Below are 27715 nucleotides of genomic sequence, written 5' to 3' on the forward strand. Positions count from 1 at the left end.
AAGTAAACGTAAAGTAATGTTAAAGATTGAGGACACTGTAACTTTACAGTTTACAGATTGATCGATTCATCACTGTGAATTTATACCTTAAACTAGGAACCTTAGCTGGATCTCTCATGATTATGATTTATACCTCAATTGGATTTCTCATAATCCTAAATTATACCTCAATTGATTTCTTAAAATCCTAAATTCTAATTGTGTTTTTAATAAGTAATTGCCTTAAAGTAAATCTTTAAGATGTAAGCTGATTTAGAATTTGTGTTTGATGAATGAGATTAACTGAGTGATACATGATAAAAGATCTTATTTTTGAAACATATATTTTGCTATAATATTTTGTATCCCATGTGTTTATTATTGTGCCTTTTGACAAAAGATACCAAGCACTGAAGAGAGATGATTTTTATTATGATTGACTGTGTTCAATCATGGTGATTGAAGTGTTTTCAATCTTGTTCTATTTTTAATGTAATGAATGTATCTGAGCCCACCCAACTCTGAAGACGCTTATTGATTTTAAGTATTGACTGAAATATTCTTAGACTAATGTTAATTGGTTATCAATAGATTGATAAAAAGAGTGAATCTGTAAGAGAATATTTTAATCTGATCTGTTTATAGAGTTTCCTATAGTTTCTTAGATTCTGTGATACTGCAAACATGTGTTTGACTTATCAGTCAAAGACTCCTCTGTAAGTTGAGGTCACAGGTCAAACGCTTCTCCTATATCCGTGGGGGAGGGTTGAGGCTTGTCTGCATCTCTTTGAGACAAGTAGACTATTGTCTCCCATCTGCTATTAATTAGGTAAACGCGGGTTTCTGTTAGCCCGCCTCTCCTCATGTTGATGCGTGTTGGGTCTATTCTGGGGCAGAGATCATGATGGTGGAGCACGGGACAGTGTGAAACTAAGTAATCTCCCCGGCCGTATTAATGTACTGTGATCAATAAAACTCTCAGTGCTTTGGCTAAACGACGTTCCAGACTCCTTCATTCTACCTCAACATTGCAACAACAGAAGTTTATCTTCACAATGTACACATTTAGTGAATTGCCAGCAGATACACTTTCTCTAAATGAAGTAAATGAAGTTAAAGTGAAAGACCAACCCTGCCCCCAACACACACAAAAGATATATACTGCAAAATATGTTTATGAATATAAAATAAAAACAGCGACATAGTCCTGGAAGAACATACGGCTTCCTAGATCCTAGACGTCTTGAAGGACTCAACAGTTGGCATACGTATCGTCAACCTGCAACAAATATGAAGAACATTTTAATTAAATATACAGTCTCAAAGTGGTTCTCCGTGGCTCCCTAATGTGTTTAAAAAAAGGTGAAGATGGTTTAAAATCCTGTGATGGAATTATTGGTTGGTGTTTTTCCCCAATGGTTAGATGAGATAACTAGGCTAACTATTCTCCAAATATAAGAAGCATGGCGTTACACGATACTAACCAAAAGCCTATCAGAGTGAGGAGGTCTCCGGTTGCTAGACAAAAAAATGAAGCAAATAATTAATTAACTAAATGAACCAAAATGGAAGGTTATTTAAAATAGTTAGTGTTGTTTGAACTCACGTCTTTGGAGATGGACAGCGTTGTTTGTGGTTCCAGCTCACATAGTCGCTGTTGTTTCTGTTGGAGGAGGGAATCGCACAAATTAGGTTTTGTTCATGCTTACTAATAAAACTGTGAGATGTGTTAGAGAATATTACACACTTACGAATAGCCAACACTGAGGTTCGCCTTGTTGCCTTGGTTTCTGCAAGGGTAATACATTATATATATGAATTCATGTTTACATTTGTTTTAAAGCATGGAAATGTAAACATTCTCCCCTTATGGGATGAAAAGTGAAATTTCACTCTTGGGCGTTCTTACTGGGAACATCTTCTCCAAATGGACCCCCTGTATTGAGAGAAAAAGTGTTACTTCCTGTCAGCATTGGTTTACTCTCTTTGTCAGTTTAGACACAAACCGGCTGACATACCGTTTTTCCGGCCTGGGAGGTCTCTCCCTGTTCTCACGGTTTCTCCTGGACATTTGTTTAGAAAAGACAAAAAAAAGCTCATCAGTGTAAGAGAATATTTTCATCTGATCTGTTTATAGAGTCTTTTATGGTTCCTTAGAGTCTGTGATACTGCAAACATCTGCTTGAAGTCACTCAAAGACTCCTCTGTAGGTTGAGGTCACAGGTCAAACGCTTCTCCTATGTCCGTGGGGGGTTTGAGACCTGGCAGGATCTCTTTGAGACAAGCAGACCATTGTCTCGCATCGGCTATTGATTATACGCGGGCTTTCTGGAAGCCCGCCTCTCCTCGTGTTGGTTAGATGTTTTTGTGTCTTTTGGTTCAGAGATCGCTGGTGGAGCACTGGACATGTGTGAAACTAAGATGATCTCCCGGCCGTTATTGTCTGTACTTTCTCCAATAAAACTCTTCAGTGCTTTTGGCTAACAACGGTTCCAGACTCCTTCATTCTACCTCAACATTGCAACAACAGAAGTTTACCTTCACATTTTGGCGTCTATCGAACAGGATACCGAGATTTATTCAGAAGGCTGGTAAGTGCTTTTTTTCAAATCTATTTGAACAACTGCCTTACCAGACTCTGTGATTGACGGTATCAAAATTATCTGTGAAACTGCGCGAGTGCAATTTGTTTTGGTCTCTCCACTATGTACATCTGAAGGCTTAATCATAACCTGAGGAATCGGTGTCAAAAGGGGATTTTATCTTGGCCGGTTCTTCCTGTGAATGCTGCTGGGGCAAGTGCCAACAAAAGCAAGCACAGCTCATGTATAAACAATAAGAATATTTGGGGCTAATAAATAACCTCGGAACATCGACTTTTAACGATTTCCGCTGTTTGTGGTTTCTAGAATTAAATTACTGGACAATCACACACTGCAAATATTCGGAGAGACCTTAAGGAAAGCATCAGCAAGGTGGAACCTCTGTTTTAAAAAAAAAGAAGCAATGTGAGGATTTGTAATTGAAACAAATTGCCGAATTCTGGAGATTTCAACGGGTTTAAATCAGACCTATCCGTTTTCGGGTGTCTGCTCAGGCTGCACGAGGGAGGGCGAATTCCCCTCCCCCCCTGTGGTGAGCGGCACACGAGTAATATTTAAGAACACAGACTTGTATTTTCTGTTAATCACACCATAAGCTCAAGAACTAAATTGAGCTATTAAATGGGAAGGGTCGTGGCAGAATATTACGTTCACACTGTGTTTAATAAACTAACGGATTATTGAATTGGCTGTTGTTTTAAAAAAAAAAAAGCAAAAAAAAAAAAGCACTGAATTAATTAAAACAATCGCTGCTCTCGGTCGGTTGAGCAGTTTTACCACTACATTTGCATAGTGGTTTTGATTGAGAATAAGGTAGTTTATTGCTCATCAACAGATTGAATATGGCTGAGAAGAGCCCATATTAAACAGATATTTCAGTGCTCCCGTTGACGTTTTCCGTAATTCTCGGACTAAATTAAACTGGATGATTTTTTGGCCAGGGCACTGATTTTGTTGCGAGTACATGTTTGTTTGTCTAATTGCAGTGTTTGTTTTTATTGTACTAACCGTTAAACATGGGTAATACTGCCTCCACAAACGATTCAGTTGGTAAGAGGAAAGCCATTTCACGCACAAAGACACTTAAAAAAAACCCGATTGCAGAAAACCACTACACGCATTTGTTTTCTCCAAACATGCCGTCTGGAATTGTCGGAAGAACTTTGGATTGGTCTAAAGTTATGCCGTTTACATCGTTACTTTGCGAACACTCACAACAGATTAATCAGAAAGGATTGATTCGATTTGATTGGCCTCTGACAAGTAGTTTTGATATGGCCGTGTTGTGGCAAGCATTTAAACTGGTGGAAGATAATTCAAATTGTTCATGGGATCAAGGATACATGACAGAATGTGTGAAAGCCTGGATGACTTTGGCAGAAAAGCGGGGTTATGAAGAAAGGAAAAATGCAAAATCTGTTGGCAGCGAGCGAGGCTCCATTGAGCTCAAGGCGCTTATTGATAAAGTTTCTCAATGTGCAAAAAGTTTTCATTTGCTTAGCCTAGAGGCTGCTTTTGATGTGAGATCAGAAAACATGTCCAGATTCAGGGAAAGATACGGTGAGAATGTTCCAGACATTGCAAAATCCATAATTTATGATTGGATTAAAAGACAAGGTAAAACTCCAACCCCATCTCAGCTCATTTGTATTTTGACAGACGCAGGGCTGTTGGACGGAGAGCAGGCTGTATCTCTCTGTACGAAAATAATTCCCGCGACAGAACTCTCAAATCCCGTTGCGAGAAACTCCGATGATGATCTGTTAATAACAGCTGCAGCTATCATGAATGAAAATAAGTTGAGATATCAGATAGAACAACATAGGAAATTAGAATCGGCACAAGCCGAGCAGAGGGCAGCAGCGGGGGAGGGGAATGTTTCACATGGCAGTCCGCGATTGACCCCCACTCCTCGCACTCAGCCACTCATTTTACAAGATTACCCAGGTTCGCCGTACGGCAGCAGTTTTCCAAATAATGTCCAGCGTAAAATGTACACGACAAAGCAAACATCTCAGGATAATAATTCTGAAGAAAGTGTGACCGCCCCGAAAATTCTGATAGGAGATGTTCCAGTTTGCAAACCCTGGACACCCGCTGAGGTCATTGATGTCACTAACCACGCTCCCAGTCCCACTAAAAGTCCAGATGAGTATCTGTCATGGTTGACTAATATTTGTTCAGTTTATAACTGTTTGGTTCATGATGTTAAACAGCTGATAATCTTAACATACAAGGCAGATTGGCCCACGTGCAGAGACGAGTTTAAATTTCCTGAGTGTACAGCCGCAGGGGACTGGCCCACGACACAGACGCGAGACATGTGGATACAAAACGTCGCCGCATTGGCTATCAGAGCATGCGCTAAAACTCACACAGATTTCTCACAAGTGACGGCATGTGTACAAGACCCAGCGGAAAATGTCCCAGAATGTATCCAGCGTTTCATGACAGTGTGGGATAATAATGCGGGAATTAAAAGAGACGGTAATGATTTGTTTGCCATACAGACCTTGTTACATAATTTAATCCCAGAAACGGCTCAGGCCTACATGATGTCGACTCCCGAATGGCAAATTAAATCTTGGAAAGCGACTATCGCCACAATGCGTGCGTTGCATAGGAGCCAAATATTTCTTACTCCCAGAATTTCACAACTGCTTCAACAATTGCCTCAAAACACCCAGGCTTATCAAACGCAGGGACAAAACCACACACAGCAGTATCAAAATCAGGGGAGATCACAGGATTATCATAATAAGAGCAGACAGCAGCAGAACAAAAATCCCAAAAAGTTGATGCCATGTCATGTTTGCGGAGAAACCGATCACTGGGCAGGACAATGTGGTAAGCGGTGGGGGGTCCAGCAGCACACACAGCCCCCCCTCACCCAGCCCCCCTTCTCCCAGCCCGCACTTCCCCCCAACCTTCCCCAGCAGTCCGGACATCTGGCATTAATGCAGTCTCCACGTTATGACAGACAGAACCAGGGGCAGAACGCTCAACAAAGTGGATTTAATAGAAGATAGTGGTGCCAAGAAGATATAGGGTCAGAATCACAGCATTTAGCCATTCAAGCAACAACAATTCGCCTTTCCAATAACCCGCGTGAAGATCCAATTATGCCCGTTGATTTTAGTGGTACGGCTGTAGATATTTTGATTGACAGCGGAGCCACCTTGTCTGCCGTGCGTACTAAGGAGAAAGTGTGTGAAGCAACCAATAAATTTGTCACAACCATCGGTGTTGCTGGAATTTCTATGTCCGAACCCATTTCAGAGAACACTAATGTTTCAATTAATGGATCAAACGTGGAACACTCTTTCATTATTTCAGATGGAAGTCCTATTAATTTAATGGGCAGGGACTTACTATGTAAATTACAGGCAACAATACATTGCACTTCAGACGGATTGTTTTTGACAATTCCTGACAGTAAGGTCTATCAGGCAGTCCAATTCATTCAATCATCGCGAGACAACCTGTATTGTTGGTCATTTCCAGATTTCAATATGATTTCTGTTTTCTCCACAACAGGGATTCAGAAGATTGCTAGCATTTCTCCGGGTTTGTGCGTCTTTAATGTCTCTTATGCGACCTGTGTTGAATTGTCATTGCACAGCAGCCTTTAATCCGTCAGATGACTACGCGCAATCAGTAAGAGGTTTTTGCAACAAATCAGATCGGTTGACAAGTGAACAATATTTGTTCATTTCCCGACAAGGATGTGTTTTACCCATCAGACTCACAACACCCCAGCAGGTTCTCCAAGTTGAAGAAAGCCTCCCCTACATAACGGTGGCTGTTACGCCAGGCAGTAACCCAAAAGAGGTGGGGGCCATGGCAGCCCGCTGCCAAGCCCAGCTGGAAGCCTCATTTTCCCCTTTTTCACACACACACACACACACCTAACGTAATTAACTTTGGAGGGGAGCATTTCCTGCTGCGTCTCGCGGAGCCAATTGCTCTTCCACAATGCACTTTCCTTCATTTACAACCAAACCCCCCCACAGAGTATGGCCCCCCCTCAGATTTTTCAGAAGTACCGGCTGCATTATGGGCAAAACACAAGAACCATGTTGGTTTTGTTGCCTCAGCGCCTCCACATCGAGTAACACTTAAAGCCAATGCCAGATTGCCAGCTATCAGACAGTACAATTTGCCCCATAGAGCCATTTTGGGGATTGAAGGAGTCATCCAATCTTTGCTTGATCAGGGCGTGTTAATTTACACAACTAGTCCCTGTAATACTCCAATTCTACCCATACCTAAACACAATCGCCCTGATGAGTGGCGCTTTGTCCAAGATTTTCAAGCTATTAATGCTATTGTCATTCCGACAGCTCCAATTGTGCCGGACACCAATTCGATTTTAGCTTCTCTGCCCCCGGACTCTAAGTACTACACAGTGATTGATTTATGTTCAGCATTTTTCTCTGTTCCTCTGCATCCAGACAGCCAGTATCTGTTTGCATTTACTTTTAAAGGTAAACAAATCACATACACGCGCCTCCCACAGGGGTTTGTTGAGTCGCCTACTGTGTACGCAGCAGCTGTGAGGAGAGATCTGGACACTTTGGTCCTGACAGGAGGTAGTACCTTGCTTCAGTACGCAGATGACCTGTTGTTAGCTTCTCCCAATAAAGACGCCTGTCGCATCGACTCCATTCTGCTCATGAAAAGACTTTCTGAATGCGGACACAGAGCATCCCTGGCCAAGTTGCAATACTGCCAGACTGAGGTCACGTATTTGGGTCACATTCTGAGGGATGGACACCGTCTCCTCTCGCCAGCAAGGATTTGTCTGTTGAACAAAGTACCACCACCTCGCACAAAGAAGGACATGCTTTCCTTCTTGGGCATGGCAAATTATTGCAGACACTGGATTTTTGAGTATGCTGCGATGGATTCTGTCCTGCGTGCTGCCACTCTGCAGGCTGCCCCTAACATTGTTCAGTGGTCTGAGGACATGCACACTGCCTTTCAGGACTTAAAGCAGGCCCTCACATCTGCTCCTGCCCTGGGGCTCCCTGACTACCATCAACCTTTTCATCTACACGTCCATGAGAAGGGGGGCTTTGCAACGGGCATCTTGGTGCAGAAGCATGGCTCTAATTTCCGGCCTGTTGCATACTACTCATCTCGACTCTCCCCTGTGGTGCTTGGTATGCCTTCATGCCTGCGGGCTGTGGCCGCAGTGGCGATAGTGGTAAAACAATCCTCTCCCATTGTACTGGCCAGTGACTGTGTAGTACATGTCCCACATGCAGTTTTGCATATTCTGAACACCTCTGCTACTCAGCATATGACGACAGCAAGGCGATCTGGTTATGAAGCGGTAATTCTTTCAAGTCCACACATCACTCTTAAACGTTCCCCCCCCCTAAACCCAGCTACACTGGTGCCAATTCCAGATTTTGAAATAACACATGACTGCGTCACAACGATTGACATGTCTTCCTCCCCCAGAGCTGATATGTTGCAAACCCCTATCCCTAATTCAGATATGATTCTGTACACAGACGGGTCTGCGAGCAGGCCGTCTGACACAGTACACTTAGCAGGCTACGCTGTTGTGAATGACTGGGAAGTTTTAGAAAGCCGGGCCTTGCCAAATGGCACGTCAGCTCAGGCTGCAGAGTTGTATGCTCTGCTCAGGGCGTGTATTTTGGCTGAAGGTAGAGTTGCAACCATTTTCACAGACTCCAGGTATGCATTTGGTGTGTGCCATGATTTTGGTGTCTTGTGGAAAATGCGCGGTTTCTTAACATCGGCTGGTAAGCCTATTCAACATCATGCGTTAGTAGCTGAGCTATTAGACGCTATCCTGCTCCCTGCACAGCTAGCAGTAGTTCAATGTGCTGCTCACACAAATTCTAATGATCCTATTTCGCGTGGAAATGCGTTAGCCGACACCGCGGCTAAACAAGCAGCAGTTTCCTCCTGGTGCTCCAATGCCCCTCGACACAACCCGCAGAAACCATTTGTTTGCCTTCCTTTAATGATGTCGCGGACATGCAAGCCCGCGCTGATGTTAGGGAGAAAGATTTATGGCTAAGACGAGGTTGTACACTTGACGCTGAGTCCAGCTTGTGGCTCCACCCAGACGGCCGGATGGTCTGTCCCCGTTCATTCCTCCATGTTTTGGCACATGTTGCACATGGCAAATCACATGTAGGAAAAGGAGGGATGAATGGGATTATAAAGTCACAATGGTTTGCTCCAGGCATTACACTAGCTACACAGACCCTTGTAGATAGATGCATGATATGCCAGCAGACAAGAAGAAGAAAAGGTCCAGTTCAGCATGAACATTTACCGCCCCCCTCGGGGCCCTTTGTAAATATGCAAATTGACTTTTCGCACATGCCACCATGCCAAGGATTCAAATATCTTTTGGTAATAGTGTGCCAGTTCTCCAAATGGGTAGAGGCCTACCCTACCAGAAAAGAAGACGCCAGAACAGTTGTAAAGTGTCTTCTCAAAGATTTTGTCCCTAGATTTGGTGTTCCAGCAGGGATTAACAGTGACAGAGGTCCAGCATTCATTTCTAAGATAACCCAGAGTCTAGCTACAGTGTTAGGGTTCAAATGGCAATTGCATGTTCCCTATCATCCACAGAGCTCAGGCCAGGTTGAGAGAATGAACTTGACTATAAAGGAAAAACTCACTAAAACAATGTTGACCACAGGACTAAAATGGGTAGACGCGCTGCCGCTAGTTCTGTGCTCAATCAGAAACTCACCAAATGCAACGACAGGGCTCAGCCCACACGAAGTATTGATGGGAAGGCCAATGTTCACAGGATCTAGTCCTCCAGTAATGCCCCACAGACTCACTCTTTTGTGGACAGAGGATTACATGACTAACTATGTCAAATATCTAACTGACATGTTGAGAAAGTTTCACAGGCAGGTGGCTGACAGGCTCCCCCAGCCTGGTGAGGAGCCCACCCACCCTTTTCAGATTGGTGATAATGTACTAATCAAATCGCTTGAAAAAGATTATTTGTCTCCCAGGTGGAAAGGTCCTTTCCAGGTATTAATAGTGACCAGAACAGCCCTGAGAGTACAAGGTAGAGCGGAGTGGATTCACGCTTCAAGATGTCGTCTCTCTCCTCTACCGGATGCTGGCGTGTGAAGGCAGTCACCATCATCGTCATTCTGGGTTTACTGTACCTGGCCAAGAACGCCCTGCTAGATGAAGCTGTGACAATCCCAACGACAGGTGGCGAGGGACCTCGCCCATCTGAGGGAGAAAATAAGGTGCTCTTATCTAAGAGCGCAGACGACTTGACCACTCAGGGTCCAGACCCTGAGGGCAAAACAACACCAACGCGCAAAGAAGTGCCTAGCGACAAGGACAGGTTGTATCCAAACACCACACAGACACTCAGTATGGTGCAGGGGACACAAAGAGAGAGAAAAGGAGGGAGAATAAGGAGGATTGTCTCCCTCCCTGATCATAAGTCAGAGACTATTGCCGTTAACTGCCCAAGTTCAATATGTGACTCATCTAACTGTATTATTGTGTTTCCTGTGTTCTCAGTTTACTCAACATGGGAGTTATATCCAGAAAACCAGTACTCTTGGTTCAGGGTCGCACCAGAGGGGGTAAGGATGGTTCTTAACACCATCGAAGAAATGCCCCCAGAACTGTGGTGTAGCACGATAGAACGGTTCGAGGCACTGATAAGGAAGGAGGTAAAATGTACAGTGCGGAAGCCAGATTACCGCATTCCCAATCTAGGTGATACTGCATGCACAGTTACTGGACCAAATAGCAAAACAAATGTTCCATCTACTCCACTTAAACCATCAGGAGGCGAGGTAGATTCTTCAAAAAAGGCCTTAATTACTCCTTATAAACAAACTAAAACTAATTCTGCAGTAAGTTTAATGTTAGACTATGCACATGAACGTAATGTTAGCAACTGTTGGTTGTGCCAAAATATGCCAGAATCAATGCATTCTCCTATGTTTAGCCCAATTCCTTTCACAAAAGCTGATTACGGTTTAGTAAACTGGAATGACATAGCATCTAGAATTAGCGATGAGGCTGAGGACTGTTACACTCCTTCCTACCCAATAGACTCTGAAAAACCTTTACAGTACAAGGGCTTAGTCTCTCTCATTGTTGATACAGTAAATAAAGATTACCTGCCTGACGGTTTCAAACGCTTGATGTTTTTAAAACTAATATATGTGAAGAAATACGTTAACCTAGCTTTTGAATATAGATTCCAGTTAGCTCTAGCTCAGACTAATTGTTCAGCTAACTTTACAAGTCCAACATGTACAATGCAACCACACACACCCGCTTTGTTAGTGGAAGCGTTGGTAACAGTGGTGCCCTGGTTCGGCTCTAGGACAGTGGACTCCGTTGAGGTTAAAATACATGACTGTACGCAGCCAATACCCTTAGGCAAGCCCCCTACACGTGACTGCTCAGTATATGTCCCCCCAATTGTTGTGCATGAATGGAAGAATGTGTCCATCTGTTTCCAGAATGCAGTAGGATCTCACACCTCTCCTGATGTGGGACACAGCGACTGTAATGCCATAGTGAGAGTACATATAGCCAGAATTCCCCTCCCACAGAGAGTTTACTTAGTTTGTGGGGACCGGGCCTATGGATGTGTGCCATATGATGTTTTTTATGGTACCTGTTATCTAGCCTACCTAATCCCTTTAATCCGTAAAGTAGAGGCTACTGAGATTGCAGCAATACTTCCCTCTCTACACAGGAACAGCAGGTCAATTACACAAGGACAACAGATAACTAGCCTATTCTTGCCTTGGTACGGTATTTATGTTACTCAGCAGGAAATTGTCTTATTGTCTAAAGTGGTAGAACATCATTTAAATGTATCCAACACAGCGATGTTAGCTGAACACAAAGAATTGCAGGAAGTTAGGACAGTAGCACTACAGAATCGTATGGCGCTTGACCTCCTCTTAGCGGCCCAAGGAGGAACATGCAAGGTGATAGGAAGTGAGTGCTGTTCTTTCATATCTGATGCCACACCTGAAGTTATGGACATGGCTCATGATACTGCCAGGGGAATAAAAGAATTGCATGAAACTCATGGGTTTACATTTGGGGAATTAAGTGGAACTTTTGGATCTTGGGGAGCGGGGCTGGTTAAATTTGTTGTTACTGTTTCAGTGTTTATCTTGGTTGTGCTAATCCTAGTGATCTGTTTGATCACTGTAGTTAAATTAGCCATACGAAGGGTTGCCAAGACTGCCCTCCAGGCCCCACAAAGGCTAGTTGGACATTCAACTGTACAGGACACAATATTAATGTACAATGCCGAGCTTCCGGACCCCTGGGTCTCCATCGTGATCTCCGACCCGTGGGTACCTCCATTCAACGATTGAGATGTTGTTTAAAGTTGATATTCCGAATAAAGAACAGATGTTTTGATAATTGATTACAGTTGATACACTGGATTAAAGGACAAATGTCTGATTTTTTCCTTTGCAGGTTGTGATACAAATAAAATGTCTGATTTTCCTTTTCAGATTTTGAACAAGTGTATTTGAATGAAATAAATGTATTACTAAGTGCCTTACTCTTGAATAAAGCGTAATGAAGTAAACGTAAAGTAATGTTAAAGATTGAGGACACTGTAACTTTACAGTTTACAGATTGATCGATTCATCACTGTGAATTTATACCTTAAACTAGGAACCTTAACTGGATCTCTCATGATTCTGATTTATACCTCAATTGGATTTCTCATAATCCTAAATTATACCTCAATTGATTTCTTATAATCCTAATTGTGTTTTTAATAAGTAATTGCCTTAAAGTAAATCTTTAAGATGTAAGCTGATTTAGAATCTGTGTTTGATGAATGAGATTAACTGAGTGATAAATGATAAAATATCTTATTTTTGAAACATATATTTTGCTATAATATTTTGTATCCCATGTGTTTATTATTGTACCTTTTGACAAAAATGCCAAGCACTGAAGAGAGATGATTTTTATTATGATTGACTGTGTTCAATCATGGTGATTGAAGTGTTTTTCAATCTTGTTCTATTTTTAATGTAATGAATGTATCTGAGCCCACCCAACTCTGAGGACGCCTATTGATTTTAAGTATTGACTGAAATATTCTTAGACTAATGTTAATTGGTTATCAATAGATTGATAAAAAGAGTGAATCTGTAAGAGAATATTTTCATCTGATCTGTTTATAGAGTCTTTTATGGTTCCTTAGAGTCTGTGATACTGCAAACATCTGCTTGAAGTCACTCAAAGACTCCTCTGTAGGTTGAGGTCACAGGTCAAACGCTTCTCCTATGTCCGTGGGGGGTTTGAGACCTGGCAGGATCTCTTTGAGACAAGCAGACCATTGTCTCGCATCGGCTATTGATTATACGCGGGCTTTCTGGAAGCCCGCCTCTCCTCGTGGTGGTTAGATGTTTTTGTGTCTTTTGGTTCAGAGATCGCTGGTGGAGCACTGGACATGTGTGAAACTAAGATGATCTCCCGGCCGTTATTGTCTGTACTTTCTCCAATAAAACTCTTCAGTGCTTTTGGCTAACAACGGTTCCAGACTCCTTCATTCTACCTCAACATTGCAACAACAGAAGTTTACCTTCACAATCAGAGATTTTATTTCCACTTGATATGAGACAGAGATTGGTTTTCGGTTCATTTAGATAAAGCTTACCTGGATACTCTATCCCATAGAGATCTCCTGGGAAAGTTTGACAAAGACAGATTTACATTGCTATTTGGTGGAAATATAGGATGTATATATGACAAACAAACAAGTAGAGCACTGAAGTCCTGATTGGCCACAGCTGTTATATCCATGCTATAATAATTGGCTCTCACAGCAGCGGCTATCAGTAAAGTCCTATCATATTCATGCAAGTGTACAAAGCTAGCATTACAAATTAACTTTTCTTTTTTACTTTGGTCTTATATAGTTAGTTATAACAGTTTGTAATAGATGGGCATATCTTGGTTGCGAGTGTTCCTCAAATCCTCCTATCCTATTATGCTTTAGGGTTACCTTTTCTCAGGGCTAGGCGGTGGTGTCAGTGAGTTGTCGGGACGCCTTCTGTTGGTTAGGAAAAAATGCCATTCATAACTCTACTTGTAAATTATGTCTTTTACATAATACAACAAAAAAACAGTACATTAAATAGCACTGATAAAACTCTTCTGCCCGCCTTGTGCATGTTAGCAGGCCATAACAGGGCTGTTATTAGTTATTTTTTATCATCATTCTAATGCCTGATGTTAAGGCGCCAAAACTACGCGGTAGGTTTAGGGAAAAGATCATGGTCTGGGTAAATGTCACTTATGTTAAGCTTTTTGCTTACAAAGGCTATGCCAGTTGAAATAATTCAATGTTGACTGATTCACAATGTGGAAGTCCTATTTGTGTGACCCATCCATACTCAACTCCCAACCACTCTTAAGCCAATTTTACCGGTCTTCATAGCCTGACTTCTTCTTACGTTTTTTCGTCATGATTACTACTGCCACTAGAGGTCACAGCATTCTTACATTGACATTCAAATTTTAGCCTACTACTCTACTACACTTTTATTTTAAAATGTGTAGCTAGTGAGCAAAATGTACTATCATTGTATGACTATCCTGTGGTGGGCACAGCCAGTGTTAGTGAAGGAGATTAACAATTTAATGTGTGTCTTGTGACCATGATGACAATTGAAAATGTTTGGATGAGTTCATGTTGATGTGAGTCATGTCACGTTGGATTGACGGAGGTATCATTATATTAAGCTCAAACATGGATCAAAAACGATGGAGCAGCTAAAGAGGTAGACTTCGTAGTTCTGTCACCGAGTTGTTGTTTTGTGTGTGTGTGTGTGTTTGTGTTTGTGTGTGTGTGTGTGTGTGTGTGTGTGTGGTGTGTGTGTGTGTGTGTGTGTGTGTGTGTGTGTGTGTGTGTGTGTGTGTGTGTGTGTGTGTGTGTGTGTGTGTGTGTGTGTGTGTGTGTGTGTGTGTGTGTGTGTGTGTGTGTGTGTTTGTTGGTGTGTGTGTGTGTGTGTGTGTCTGTCTGAATCATTGAATTGAGAAGGTTTATATTGTTGCATTCATGTTGTCTAAATCCTGTATGATAGAATATACAGGTGTTGATTGAAATTGTCCTGACATTTTTGATAGTAGTCAGTATGTCTGTCGAAAAAAGTGTCTCCACCACTGACTGTGATTTATTTACCTTCTCTTATAGAAGACGACTCCAATCACTGCAGCTATGATGATTAAAATCAGGGATATAGCTGACACTGTGGCGATCAATGGCCAAGAACTTGATCCTGTGGATGTAGGAACATTTTGAAGCTCATAAAAATGTATTATGTTGATTATACAACTGAATGTACGGTAGATATAAACTGAACAAGTGGTCTTTGTGGCTCTAACCTTCACAGTTCAGCTGGACTGTGCTGGCTCGTTGCTTTTTCAAGCAGTAGTACGGCGGTACAGGTAAGGCTCATGACTCCGTCTCCTCCAGCAGCTATGAAGGTTATTGTGGAGGTCGTCTCCCACACACCCGGTGTCGTCATGGTGCTTTGGACCTTGCTGGTGATGTTGGGGACACTCCATGAGAAAACTGGAGGATGTGACGCACATGTGTGGGCCACAGAGCACGAGACATTAATTGTTAAGCCTGCATCCACTTCTGCTGGAACGGGGGTCATCACAGGTTTTTCTGGGGATGCTGAGCACATGAAACACAGAGCAGATTACTTTTGTCGATTAGAAGGCAAACACAAACATAGCTTGGGATATTTAAATAATCTGAAGAATAAGTATTAATTCCAAACCTTTCATAACAATAAATACACAGCTATTGTTGTATTTGTGTCTCTCATGTCCTATCTCTGCATGGAAACAAAAGGGCCCGTTGTCAAAAGGCCTGATGTCATCAATCTCTAATGAGCAGTCTCCGTGACAAAACATTTTTTTGCGGCCCTTGAAATGGTCAATCACTTTGCTCTGGGCATTATGGTAGATGGTATCCCCAGTCTTTTGGGACCAGATGCCACGTGTGATAGGCACCTCTTGGTACGGGAGGCTGCAGGGAATCACCACGCAGGAGCGGGTCAGTGCATTGAATCTCGTTTGCGCTCCCTCATTTTTTGTTTTCGATTTTGACACAAACGTCCCAGGTGGGCGGGACTTTCAGGGGTGCGTCCCCATTGGCTACTCAGTTTTTTTGTTTTTTTTTACAAGTCTTTTTATTTCATTATATTGTACAGTAATCGATGCCATTTCATTTATATTGTAATATCACAGTACACTCACTACACTCCCCCCTCTCTCCCTCCACCCGCAAAAAAATGCTTATCAATATAACTTAAAGTAAACAACAGAGCCATGAAAATAAACATAAAATGGAAAAAATAAAATGGAAAAAATAAAAAATAAAATAAAAATAAATAAATAAACCCACATCAAAGTAAAACAAACAAATAATTATACAATTAATTATACAATACAGCGACAATATAGACAATGACAACACAACTAGTGTTTCCGGCCGTCAGGAAAAATAGCCACAGAGTGCACCATTCCATCACTGGTCATATCTCAGATATATTTTCCAAATAAGAAAACAATGGCAACCACAGAGCTTGAAAGATATGTCCACGATTATATTTTTCCAATGTCATTTTCTCCAGAGGTAAAAAATGTGTTATCTGATCAATGAAAAGTTTAAATGTTGGAGGACGTTCATTCTTCCAGAGTAAAAGTATACATTTCTTGGCAAAATATGTTATTGTGATTAGTATTCTGTAATGTTTGGGGTTCAGTTTAAAGTTTGGCATGTCATTTAACAGGAAAAAGCATAGATTTTGGCTCATTTCGATGACTAAAACGGCTTTTGTGAGCACATGAATCGAATCCCAGAAATGTTTCAAGAGATCACAGTCCCAAAACAGATGCAAAAATGTTCCTTCTTTTACTTTACATCTCGGACATTTTGAAGAGTTTTCTTTGGAAATGTTATGCATCTTTATGGGTGTGAGGAAACATATGTTGAGAAATTTAAAGTTTGCTTCTTTGATATTATTGCTTGTGAATGGAAAATGTGTTCTTTCACAGATATTCAGCCAAGTTTCATCTATCTGTATCCCTAAGTCCTTTTCCCAGATCTTTTTTAAAGTTGGAAAGGATGACTGAGCTCTTTTATAAAAAAACTGCATTAAATTCTCTAATTTTACCTTTGCTCGATGACATCAATATCTCCTCCTCTTCCAACAATCCCGATCTCAATGTATTGCTTTTAATAATTGAGTGGATCACGTTCCTAATTTGCAGGTATCTGAAAAAATCCTTATTTGAAATGTCATATTCTGCTCTTAAATCATTAAATGATTTCAATGTTATATCTTTGTGGAACAAATGTTTCAATTGCTTTATACCTGATTTCGTCCATTTGTTTATATTAATTGACAACAAATATTTGCTAAGATCAGGATTGTTCAAAATAGGAGAAAAGATCGAAATACCTGAGTTAACATGAGCTTTTTTTGTACAGTCCCTCCAGGCTAAAAGTGTATTGACCACTGTAAAACATTTGGCCATATTTTTCACCTTATTGAAGTCTTTAACAAATATAAGAGTTTCCACTGGCAACGGGTCAAAGATATTGGCTTCTATCTGAACCCATAGTGAATCCTTTCTTCCCAGAGACCAAGATAGTACATTTCTTAATTGAGCCGACCAGAAGTAGTGTTGAAAGTTGGGAAGACCAAGACCACCCATAGTTTCTGGTTTCATAAGAGTAAGTAACTTGATTCTTGGTTTTTTATTACACCAGATACATTTTGAGATGTGTCTATTGAGAGATTTAAAATAGTCAGCAGATAAATAGCATGGTAACATTTGAAAAAGAAAAAATACATCTCGGTAGAATATTCATTTTTATGACATTGATTCTTCCTAGCAGTGATATTGGTAATGTGGACCATTTAGATAAATCCTGTTTGATTTTGTCAATGAGTGGATTGTAATTCTCTTTAAACAGATTATCCAGGTGTGGTGTTATATTTATTCCTAAGTATTTAAAGCCACCTGGTGACAAATTAAAAGAACAAGACTTTTCCAAATTTGCTGTTGGCGTCACATTTAAGAAACAAGCATTAGATTTCTTAAAATTAATTTTATATCCTGAGTATCTTCCAAATTGCTCTATCGTGTCGTGCAAGTGTGGTACTGAATTGTCTGGGTCTGTTAAGTAAAGAATGATATCGTCAGCATACAGAGAAATGTTGTGTTCATCGTTAATCTTCACTCCTTTAATACTTATGTTGTCTCGCACACATGACGCCAGTGGTTCAATTACAATTGCAAAAAGCAAAGGTGACAGAGGACATCCCTGTCTTGTCCCCCTTGTTAGTGGAAAAAAATCTGAGGAACTGCAGTTAGTAATAACCGCTGCTTTAGGATTTTTATAAATTGATTTGACCCACTCTATGAACCGAGAGCCCATATTTAACCTGTTCAAGATAGCAAAAAGAAAATTCCACTCAACCCTGTCAAAAGCCTTCTCTGCATCTAAAGAAAGAAGCAGAGATGGCTTCTGACCGGTGTCCAAATGGTTTATAATATTCAAAAGTCTCCTTATATTATCAGAAGAATATCTGCCCTTGACAAAACCTGTTTGATCAGGACTAATTAGTTTAGGTAAATAATTTCCAGTCGTTTTGCTAATAATTTGGTGATAATCTTATAATCATGATCCAAGAGGCTTATAGGCCTAAATGAAGAACAATTCAAGGGGTCTTTCCCATCTTTATGTAGTACAGTAATATATGCAAGATTCATTGATTGAGGAAGTGTTCTGTTGTGAGAGAAGTTGTTAACCATTGACATAAATATAGGTTGAAGTTCAGTCCAAAATTCTTTATAAAATTCTGCCGAGAAGCCATCAGGCCCTGGGCTTTTATTTATAGGCATAGATTTAATTGCAGCCAAAACTTCTACTTCTGTAATTGATGAGTTTAGATACTCTTGATCTAAATCAGACAATGTAGGTAAATTAATGTTATGGAGATAATTGTCCAGTTCATCTTGTGAGTAATCACTTTGAGATTTGTATAATTTGTTATAAAATTCATAAAAAGTCTGGTTAATCTGTTTTGGGTGGTAGGTTATCGTGTTGTCTTTCAGACGAATTGCCTTTATAGCCCTTTCTGCTTGCTGCTTCTTTAATTGATAGGCAAGTAGTTTACTTGGTTTATTGCCGAATTCATAATTATTTTGTCTGATAAGATTCATCTGTGTTATGATTTCATTTGTTAAGTCAATATTTAATTTAGCTCTGGCTGTGTTTAATTGTTTCCAGTTTTCATCTGTCGATGCGGATTTATGAAGTACTTCACATCTGTTTACTTCTCTTTCAAGTTCTTGTCTGAGCTTAACTTTTTCACGTTTTTTAAAAGATGTGTATGAGATAATAAGTCCTCTTAAAGTAGCTTTTGCAGCTTCCCAAATAATATTCGGATCTATAGGAGGGGTCATTGTTTTCTTTTATATAGTAAATTATCCACATTCGCATTTTTTATTTGAATTGTTCATCTCTAAGTAAGGAGTTATCAAATTTCCAGCGCCTGGATACCAATTCTCCACTCTCCAAGTGAATAGTTAAATAAACTCTTGCATGATCTGAAATATTAATGGAATCAATTTTACATTATTTTACCCTATGCATGTATTTTGAGGGAATAAAAAAAAAATCTATTCTAGAATAAGAGTTATGGACATTTGAAAAGAAAGTGTAATCTTTGACATCCTGATTTAGTTGACGCCATACGTCAATAAGGCCGCATTCTGCACAAAGCCCCTGAAGGACCTTTGAGGATTTAAAAGGTCACATGTCATGGCCATTTCCACTGATCATAATTCCATTGTTGAGGTCTACTAGAATAGATTTATACTGTGCAATTTTCCAAACTCACATTGTTTCGCATACAGCATCTCTGTAAACTACGTGTATTCACTCTCTCCACTAAACGGCTCGTTGCAGCTCTTGCCCCCCCCTCCCTGTGAGCCCAGTGTGCTCCGATTGGTCGGGACCAGTCGGGACGTTGTGAATCGCGCTGAGCTCCGTGGAGGTGTGATTTCCTTGTTTAGCGATACACAGCGAAACACAGCCAAACTCACCCTGAGCACACACAAAGTCACAGCCGAAGTAAAAACAATAAGTGTGGCTTGATATTGAGTAAGAAAAAGGTTGATAAACGCTGTGAGAATGGGTCTGCAGCAGGGGCGTTGCCTGGACCTGGAAACATTCGGGGCTTAGCCCACAGTGGCGGCACTACAGTCAAATTTTCTACTGCAAGACTCCCCACACGCACATACAAAATTGCGCCATCTAGTGTCACAAACGTGTGCCTGCATTAGCTTTGTTATGGCAATAGATTGTGGGAGATTCTCATAGCACGTGAGGATCTCTTGAGGGTAAGGTGCCTGTATTATATCGGTGGACAAAATGTATGTTTTTATTTTATAAGGACAATAACGTACTGTTGTGTTTGTTTAGTTTAATTTTAATTGCTTAATGCTCACAGTCACAGCAACATGTTTTTTGTGTGATTGGCTATTTGCAGTGGCGAGCCGTGCACTTATACCTAGGCCCTCTGACCCCCACCCCCTTCCCTCGAGTTATTATGTCATAAAGTCCGCGATAATAACACCCACCCATTTAGAAGGAAGATATGATTGGTCAATTGTACTGTCATTTGACATTACTCTCTCATTTTAGTTACTATAGCTGGCCCTCTGTGAATTCTAGCTGGACGTCCAACAGCTCCTGTCTTCACACTCACAGAGAGGAGCTTCTTTCATTTAACCCTTCACATTCCAACAGAAACTGAACAGGCAGATTCGAAGGATTTATTTCTTTGGAAATGTTATTTTAAATACAATTAAATCAAGTTATTTTGGTAAAAGTAATGAAAAATATAACTAAAATGTTTTTAAATATTATTTTGTAGAATATCTTAGGCCCTCACAGAGTTTTTTTAAGTTTAATGTTTCACATCGCTTATGAAAAATATACTATCACGATACGATCACTGATATTTTGTTGTTGACTGGACACTTCTTTTTTAAAAGAGATAGCATGTGAGGATCTCTTAAGCAATGAAGCTCACATGTCCTTTTTATATGCTGTCAATTGAAATGCTGGAAAGTAATCACCAACTGTGAGTGATCTGTTGCCGAGGGGACAATACACCGGAGTTACATAAGCAGAGGTAAAGTACTATTTTGGGGAAAACTCCCCCAGGAAGATTTTTTTTAAATATTGAAGTTAAAAGCATCAATCTGATGCACTTTGAGAGCAACATTAAGAGATCTATGGATACATTTCTCAACACCCATATGTAAAAAAAAATCAAAGAATCAGAATCAGAAAGGGGTTTAATATTTTAAAACACTTGATTTTCAGGTCACTTTCTGCTTCCTTCCTCACTTGCCGTTTCCCCTCATCACTTGCTTCCGTCATCACTTGCTTCCTTCATCACTTTCTGCTTCCTTCCTCACTTGCCGTTTCCCCTCATCACTTTCTTCTGTCATCACTTGCTTCCTTCATCACTTTCTGCTTCCTTCCTCACTTGCCGTTTCCCCTCATCACTTTCTTCCGTCATCACTTGCTTCCTTCATCACTTTCTGCTTCCTTCCTCACTTGCCGTTTCCCCTCATCACTTGCTTCCTTCATCACATTACCTTTAATTTGCTTCGTTTTTCTCCCCATCATCACTCGCTGTCTTCAGACTCTTTATTGTTTTGTAGGTGGAAGTGTTAGGCTGAATCGCCTTGGTTTGACATTCGCAAATTGGTCGATGACCTCTCCATGGGCCACATTAGCCAAGACCTCCTTCTCAATGGAAATGATGGCCAAATGACTAAGCCTCACCTGGCCCATTGTACTTCTCAGCCAAGTGTGTAGCCTTCGCAGGGCACTGAAGGACCTTTCACAACTGCAGCTGGTGACTGGGATTGTCAAAGCAGCTTGGAAGATGGCCTTAAGAGAGGGGAACATATCCTCATCCAAAAGGGAAAATACACTTTGGATACTTGGCATTTCTTTCTCTATCCTGGCAAGGTATTGTCTTGCAACAACAACCTCTTCAGTTTGTAAGTGGATGCTGTAATGTTGTGCAAGATTTTTGAGTGCCTCTTCATTCAGGAAATTCTCAGAAGCAGGGTGACATGCCGATTAATATTTTTTCCCCAACTCCAGAAAACCTGTTTTGAAGCTCCTCCAGCATTCTGTCGAGAACTGGAAAGAAGATTCTCCCTCTCAAGTCATCTCCTGTTGTCAGGTCTGACCTTGCTCCACATGATGCCTCAACTACAAAGTCTTCCATGTTTCTTCGCTTCTTCCTCTGTGTCACAGTTTCGGGAATATCCAGATCATTGCACAGGGCCTTGGTCTTGTCATAGACCTCATGTGCTTTCTCGTCACTTCGGTAACTTTTCAGTGTGTTCTCAACTGCTGTTTTGTAATTTACTGCCTGCACCAAGTCAATTGTTTCTTTCTGCAGGTATGTGTGCAGGCCCTGAGTGGTTGAGAGCAGTGTCTGGAACAGGACAAGCATGTATATGGTACTGAATTTGCAAAGCTTGCTTTCCAGTCCCTTTGCCAGAGGGGCTGGAAGGCTCCCTAAAGTCTGGATCAAAGCAGGGAGGTTTTTTAGGATTGCATTCACCGACTCAATTTGACATGCCCAGCGAGTGTGTGACAGCGAACAAGTTGTTTGTCCCCTACCTCTAGCTGTTTCTGAAATGTTTCCAATCTCTGATGGTGGACAAGAGATGTGGAGAAGAAAGAGTAGAGACACTCCAGGAGATCAAAGAAGTCACGTGCCTCTGGGATGGCTTTGCAAGTGGCGCAAAGGACAAGATTGAGTTCATGGGCATAGCAGTGAACATAAAGTGCTTCTGGATGCTTCTCTCTAAACCGAGCTTGTACACCTCTCACTTTTCCACTCATAACAGCAGCACCATCATAACTCTGGGCAACACATTTAAGATGTCCTATTCCATGTTTGTCAAGTAGCTGCTCTATTGTGTCAGTGATGGTTTTAGCATCAAATGCTGCAAGCTGAGAAAGTCCAAGGAACCTTTCTTTCACTGAGCCTTGTGGACTTACATATCGCACACACAATGCAAGCTGCTCTGTGTGATTATCTCTTGCTTCATCCACCATTACCGAGTACATTTTTGCCTCTTTGATCTCAGATATTATCCTTGCCATTATAACGTTGGCGGTGCTTTCAATCATCTCATTCTGTGATGAGGGTGAGAGGTAGGTCACACATGAAGGTGGCTTATAGGTTTGTAGAAAAGGATCAAAGTTTTCAAGAAGCTTCATGAATTCCATAAAATTACCCTTGTTATCACTCTCTGCTGCTTCGTTGTGCCCTCTGAAAGCAATCCCTTGCTTCCCAAGAAAGGCTGTCACTGCTGCTATGCGTTTCAGATACTCCCTACGTTCCTGAATCTCACTGACATTTGCAGCATGTAGCTGCTGTGTGATGTCCCTGTGGACCTGGGTGGCTTTAAAGCTCTTCCAGAGAATAATTGAGGCCTTGTGTACGTTTGACTTTTCATGTTCTCGAAAAGAATCCAATGAACGCTTCCAGTTTGTGTATCCTGAGGTGGTGAGGGTGTCCCTTTGATCCCTTGACTGCTTTGGTTTGCCATATATTCTACAACTAAAGCAGAATGCTGCATTGGCAGTTGTAGAATATTCAAGCCATTTAAAAGTATCAAACCAACTTGGTTGAAATGATCTTTTTTGCTGGCCAAACATGCCGGATGGAAAGCAGTGATGTCTCACTTGCCTTGGCCCTGTATCTGCAGTCCCTAAATCAGTTCCCCAGTTACCCATTGACTCTTGTCTGTTCTGGTGTTCCTGTTCATTGTTGTTCTTGTCTGTTGTATCTCCTTCTTGTGTGTCCCTTTCTCCTGTTCTCATTTCTTCATCCTCTACTCTGTTTGGCTCATCTGTGATGACTGTGTAGGTAAACACAAACAAGTATGTATCAGTTTCCAGCTCTGTCAAATAAATGAATTTCAAGATACACAAATGTGTCTTCATTAAAATGAGTGTCACCACACTGTCACAAAATGTAATACTAACCAATTGAAAATAGTTAAATTTACATTGGAAACCTCTTGTAGATATCACTAAGAGTAGTTATCTGCCAATAGGACAGAATCATTCCTATACAAATGTAGTTTGAGTAATTCACATCCATATATTTCAGTGCTACATTGATGCTTAGCTAAGCTAACTATGAACCACTTTAACTGACAGGACTCAGGAATCAGGATCAACTGTACAACTGTAAAGTAGCTTATAGCTTCATGTCGAACACAGACAATAAGTCAACATTTCCCAGAGAGCTTTCTTTGAAATCACCAGGTAACGCTAAAAAACACAACATTTAGATTGTATGACAAAGTGTTTATTTAATCTGGCTAGCTAAAGCTACTTGCTAACGGTTTAGCTTACCCGCGCGATTCAAAGTAACGTCAACGTAGCTGTATTTTATGCTTTGCTTACATGTTCGCATAACTTGTAAGTTTACTGACATGTACATACCTTGTTCACCTGGCTCAGGTGGTGGCTCTGGGGTTGTTGTGTGAGCCACCACTTGAGAATTGCCGTCTTTTTTATTAAAAAAACTTCTAATGTCCATCTTCAGAATCTCCGCGTCCGGGGCTGACAGTTTAAAGCAGGGGTGCCCAACCTTTTTTGAACCGAGAGCTACTTTTAAAGTTGCCAGTCTGCCGAGATCTACCAGTCCAAATAGAGAGGCATAGCCATTACTGACAGCCTACTACCAGGTAAATACACACTTCTACTTGTATAAAACTGACCTTTGTACGATTAATACTTCATAAAATACTGCAGATGCTTTATCTTACCTCTTCCTAATCTACATACAAGTATTTAACTGAAGTTACACAACAATGTTGTTGATACAGAGTTTGAGTTTATTCACACGACACGTCACATACTACAGTGGGTAATGTTTTCAAGAAACATTGAACAGTGCTGCCACATATAACACAGGGGAAAAGAAAATACTCTGAACCCTTTCTTTGCCATTAAAATTAGGCTTACTAATAAGACAACTCAGATCTGAAGCTACACAGGAATCTGCTGCCAAAGTGCAATAAAAAAGACAAAATTAATAGAATCAAACCCTTTTTTTGTTGCATTTTAGTAGATTATAAAAATAAATGCCTTTAAAATAGGATGCAAGCAACATGAATTGATAATAGACTATAATCAATTTAAGTTTGCATTCTTATACCATTTTGTACAATAATTATAATGAATAAGTTCAAACAAACTAAAACTTACAGCTGATTAATAACGGTATCTAACTTGAGTTTTTATTATATCAAAAACCTGTTGAAATGCTACTGTTATTTTTACTGTCCCACAAAAGCGCGTCGACAGCCTCCAGGAAAGCTTCTTTCACAACTTCGCCGTCTTTGAAAGACTTCATGTGTTTCTCAAGAACGTGACTGACACGATAAGATGCTCTGGTAGCAGCATTGCTCTTGTTGTTGGGCCTGGTGAAAATGGACTGCTGTGCATTTAGCTGTCCTTTCAGACCCCTCCCCTTTTGGAGCGTAGGGCAGAATAGACCTATCGCTAAGCCACGCCCCCTTTGAAAACTCGGACAAACAAAGCCGACCGTGAATGACTCTTGACAATGGCCGCGGGGGGAGTTCAAGTTAAAATAACATTAAAATAGAAGCAAGAGCTAATAAAAGCAACAGCAGATGAAAGTTAACAGTTAAAAGCAAGAGTAAAAAGGTAGCCATGTATTTCTTTATATAAAATATCTAATCTTGTTGCCTGTCGTGTGTAGTGGTGACTGTTGTGTAACCATTGAAATGATAATATGATGTTGAATGTTAGCAGTGGTGGTCACTACATTAAATCTATAACTATAACTGTCCTTGTTGGTCATCATTTTCACTGTTATGCACCTGGCTGACTGTAGCGTTACCTTCTTTTGGGTGAGGGTCTGTGTCTTTTCGGAGCAGCACACACGAGAGCCCGGATGGGATCTGATATTCCAGAGTTGGCTTCCCATCTCTGAAGTGCTTTGAGGTGAAAAGACAGTTAGCAAAAGTTAGCTAAAAACACCAGCTAACTAGCGAGGACGAAAAGTCAGACAGCAAACGTTGATGTTGATAACACTGTAGCTAGTTAGCTGGCTAACAAGTTGGCAGCTAACGTGGATATACGCTAGCTAGTTGGCAGTCAAAGTCAATCGTTAGCAAACTAATAGTTTGGTCTACGTTTCTAATACATACCGTCAAATATGATGTCTTTATGAATTGACCTTACCTTTGAGCAAACATAAGTGTCCTTGATAATTGTCTTCACATTCAGTTGTGATGTGGTTGACGACACAGCATAATCCACCGCTTGCATTTCTCGAGTTTTCTTTTGGGCTTCGGAAAAGGTACGAAATATACTCCTCCATCCAGTCTTTCAGGGTACCTGGTGTCCAAAATTACAGGTACCCCACGCACAGCGTTTCACCATCAGATATTAGCTAGATAATAAACATAGAAACTGAACTCTTCACAGTGGTTTCGATCACAGACGTCTGGTTTTGGTTTGGCTTTTCTGGTGATGTCCGAGTTTTCTGTCAGGAGGGATTTTCGCTGTGATATGATTGGACAAATTCTATTTGGGGCGTGGTTTAGCGATAGGTCTATTAGGAGGGAATTCCGTCTCGTCGCGTTTGTGCACTGTTTTGAAATGCCGCTCCTAAATTACCCTTCTTCGATAAAGCCACGCTCGCATTGCAGATGAGAGACAGATGGACTTTGAATTGGAATAGATACAAAAATAATCATCCTGCCACTCGGAGTGAAAATGATATATTTTGGGGTTTTTTGCTTCTGCCATAATTGCGGTCTTGTGTGTGTGCGGACTGTCACTCCTGTTGACACGGACAATGTCAGCGAACTAGTGCACTGCCCACCAGCCACGCCCCCACACATGAGGTCACGCTGGCCAATCACAAAGCTTTGATGCGTTCAAGTGCATTGTTCTGGCACAGGAAGATTATGTTATAGGACGTTAACGATAAAACTGAATATTGTTGTTCTATTTTTAGACACATCTCGCGATCGACGGGGAATCTCCCCGCGATCGACCGGTCGATCGCGATCGACTGGTTGGGCACCCCTGGTTTAAAGTGTAAACATTGTCACAGAGGAGAGGTACGTACCTGTCAGCCAATAAAACACGTTTATTTCCATGCAACTCTCTGATTGGTCTGGTGGCGTCGTCTTGCCTCTGTGTTGCATTCACTGAACATGGGAAATTACATTTCTGCCGTCCGTCCTATAGGTAAAGTAGGTTAATGTATTATATTATTGAGGGAGAATTTGTCCGGGGCTAAAGAAAAAACATCCGGGGCTAAAGCCCCGGATGCCTACCCCAGGCGACGCCCATGGTCTGCAGAGAGAATTTCGCCGCGATCCCAACTGTCTGTTATCAGCCTGCAGCCAGGGAGGAGAAATCAGCTGAGCTGCCTGCAGCACTGAGTGTGTGAGGAAGTCCATGGATTGGTCAATTTGGACCAATCAGCGGGGGCTTAACGTAACGGCTCCAAGGACGTAACGTAACGGCTCCACGGATTGGTCCATTTCGTTCCGGGGACGACATGACATCATGATGTACCCGGAAGAATCAAATGGACAGTGACGTATCTCCAACGAGGCGTTTTGGGGAGGTATTTTCTGTGTTAGAGTTTTACTCGCTACATGGTGTACTTTGAGGGTTTTGACTCGGCACACCATTTACATGCATAAAAACCTTCATAACACACAAGGAGACAGGTAATAACTGGAAAAGCATGACATGTCACCTTTAAGATTGTGGCTCTTGGATTGGTTAGATTGATCTAATGTAGGGTTAAGAGTGCAGTTGAAATGGCCGCCCATCAGTCCTAATCCTTTACAATTTTCATTGAAGAGCAGCGCCATGTCTGACATGAACATTGGTTCATCTATATTGGGAGCATAGGTATTTAAAAAGGTGATTGGGGTTCCAAAAATAGTACCAACAACCA

The 27715-nt window shown here is 41.2% G+C and overlaps 1 protein-coding gene across 1 annotated transcript; it reads right to left on the minus strand.

The window, feature by feature from the left end:
• Nucleotides 1-974: 974 nt before the first annotated feature.
• On the minus strand, nt 975-26255 carry LOC117553911. The gene is made up of 12 exons (XM_034228020.1): nt 25975-26255; nt 25631-25727; nt 15407-15463; nt 15022-15300; nt 14800-14896; nt 13621-13668; nt 13273-13299; nt 1998-2042; nt 1889-1915; nt 1731-1769; nt 1586-1642; nt 975-1258 (listed from the first exon to the last, which is right to left on the minus strand). Exons 1-12 carry the CDS (start codon nt 26059-26061, stop codon nt 1207-1209), a joined length of 912 nt encoding a protein of 303 aa, XP_034083911.1. The 5' UTR covers nt 26062-26255; the 3' UTR covers nt 975-1206.
• Between the last annotated feature and the right edge of the window lie 1460 nt (nt 26256-27715).

The sequence above is a fragment of the Gymnodraco acuticeps genome, unplaced genomic scaffold (assembly GCF_902827175.1).
Source record: "Gymnodraco acuticeps unplaced genomic scaffold, fGymAcu1.1, whole genome shotgun sequence".
Classification (NCBI taxonomy): Eukaryota; Metazoa; Chordata; class Actinopteri; order Perciformes; family Bathydraconidae; genus Gymnodraco; species Gymnodraco acuticeps.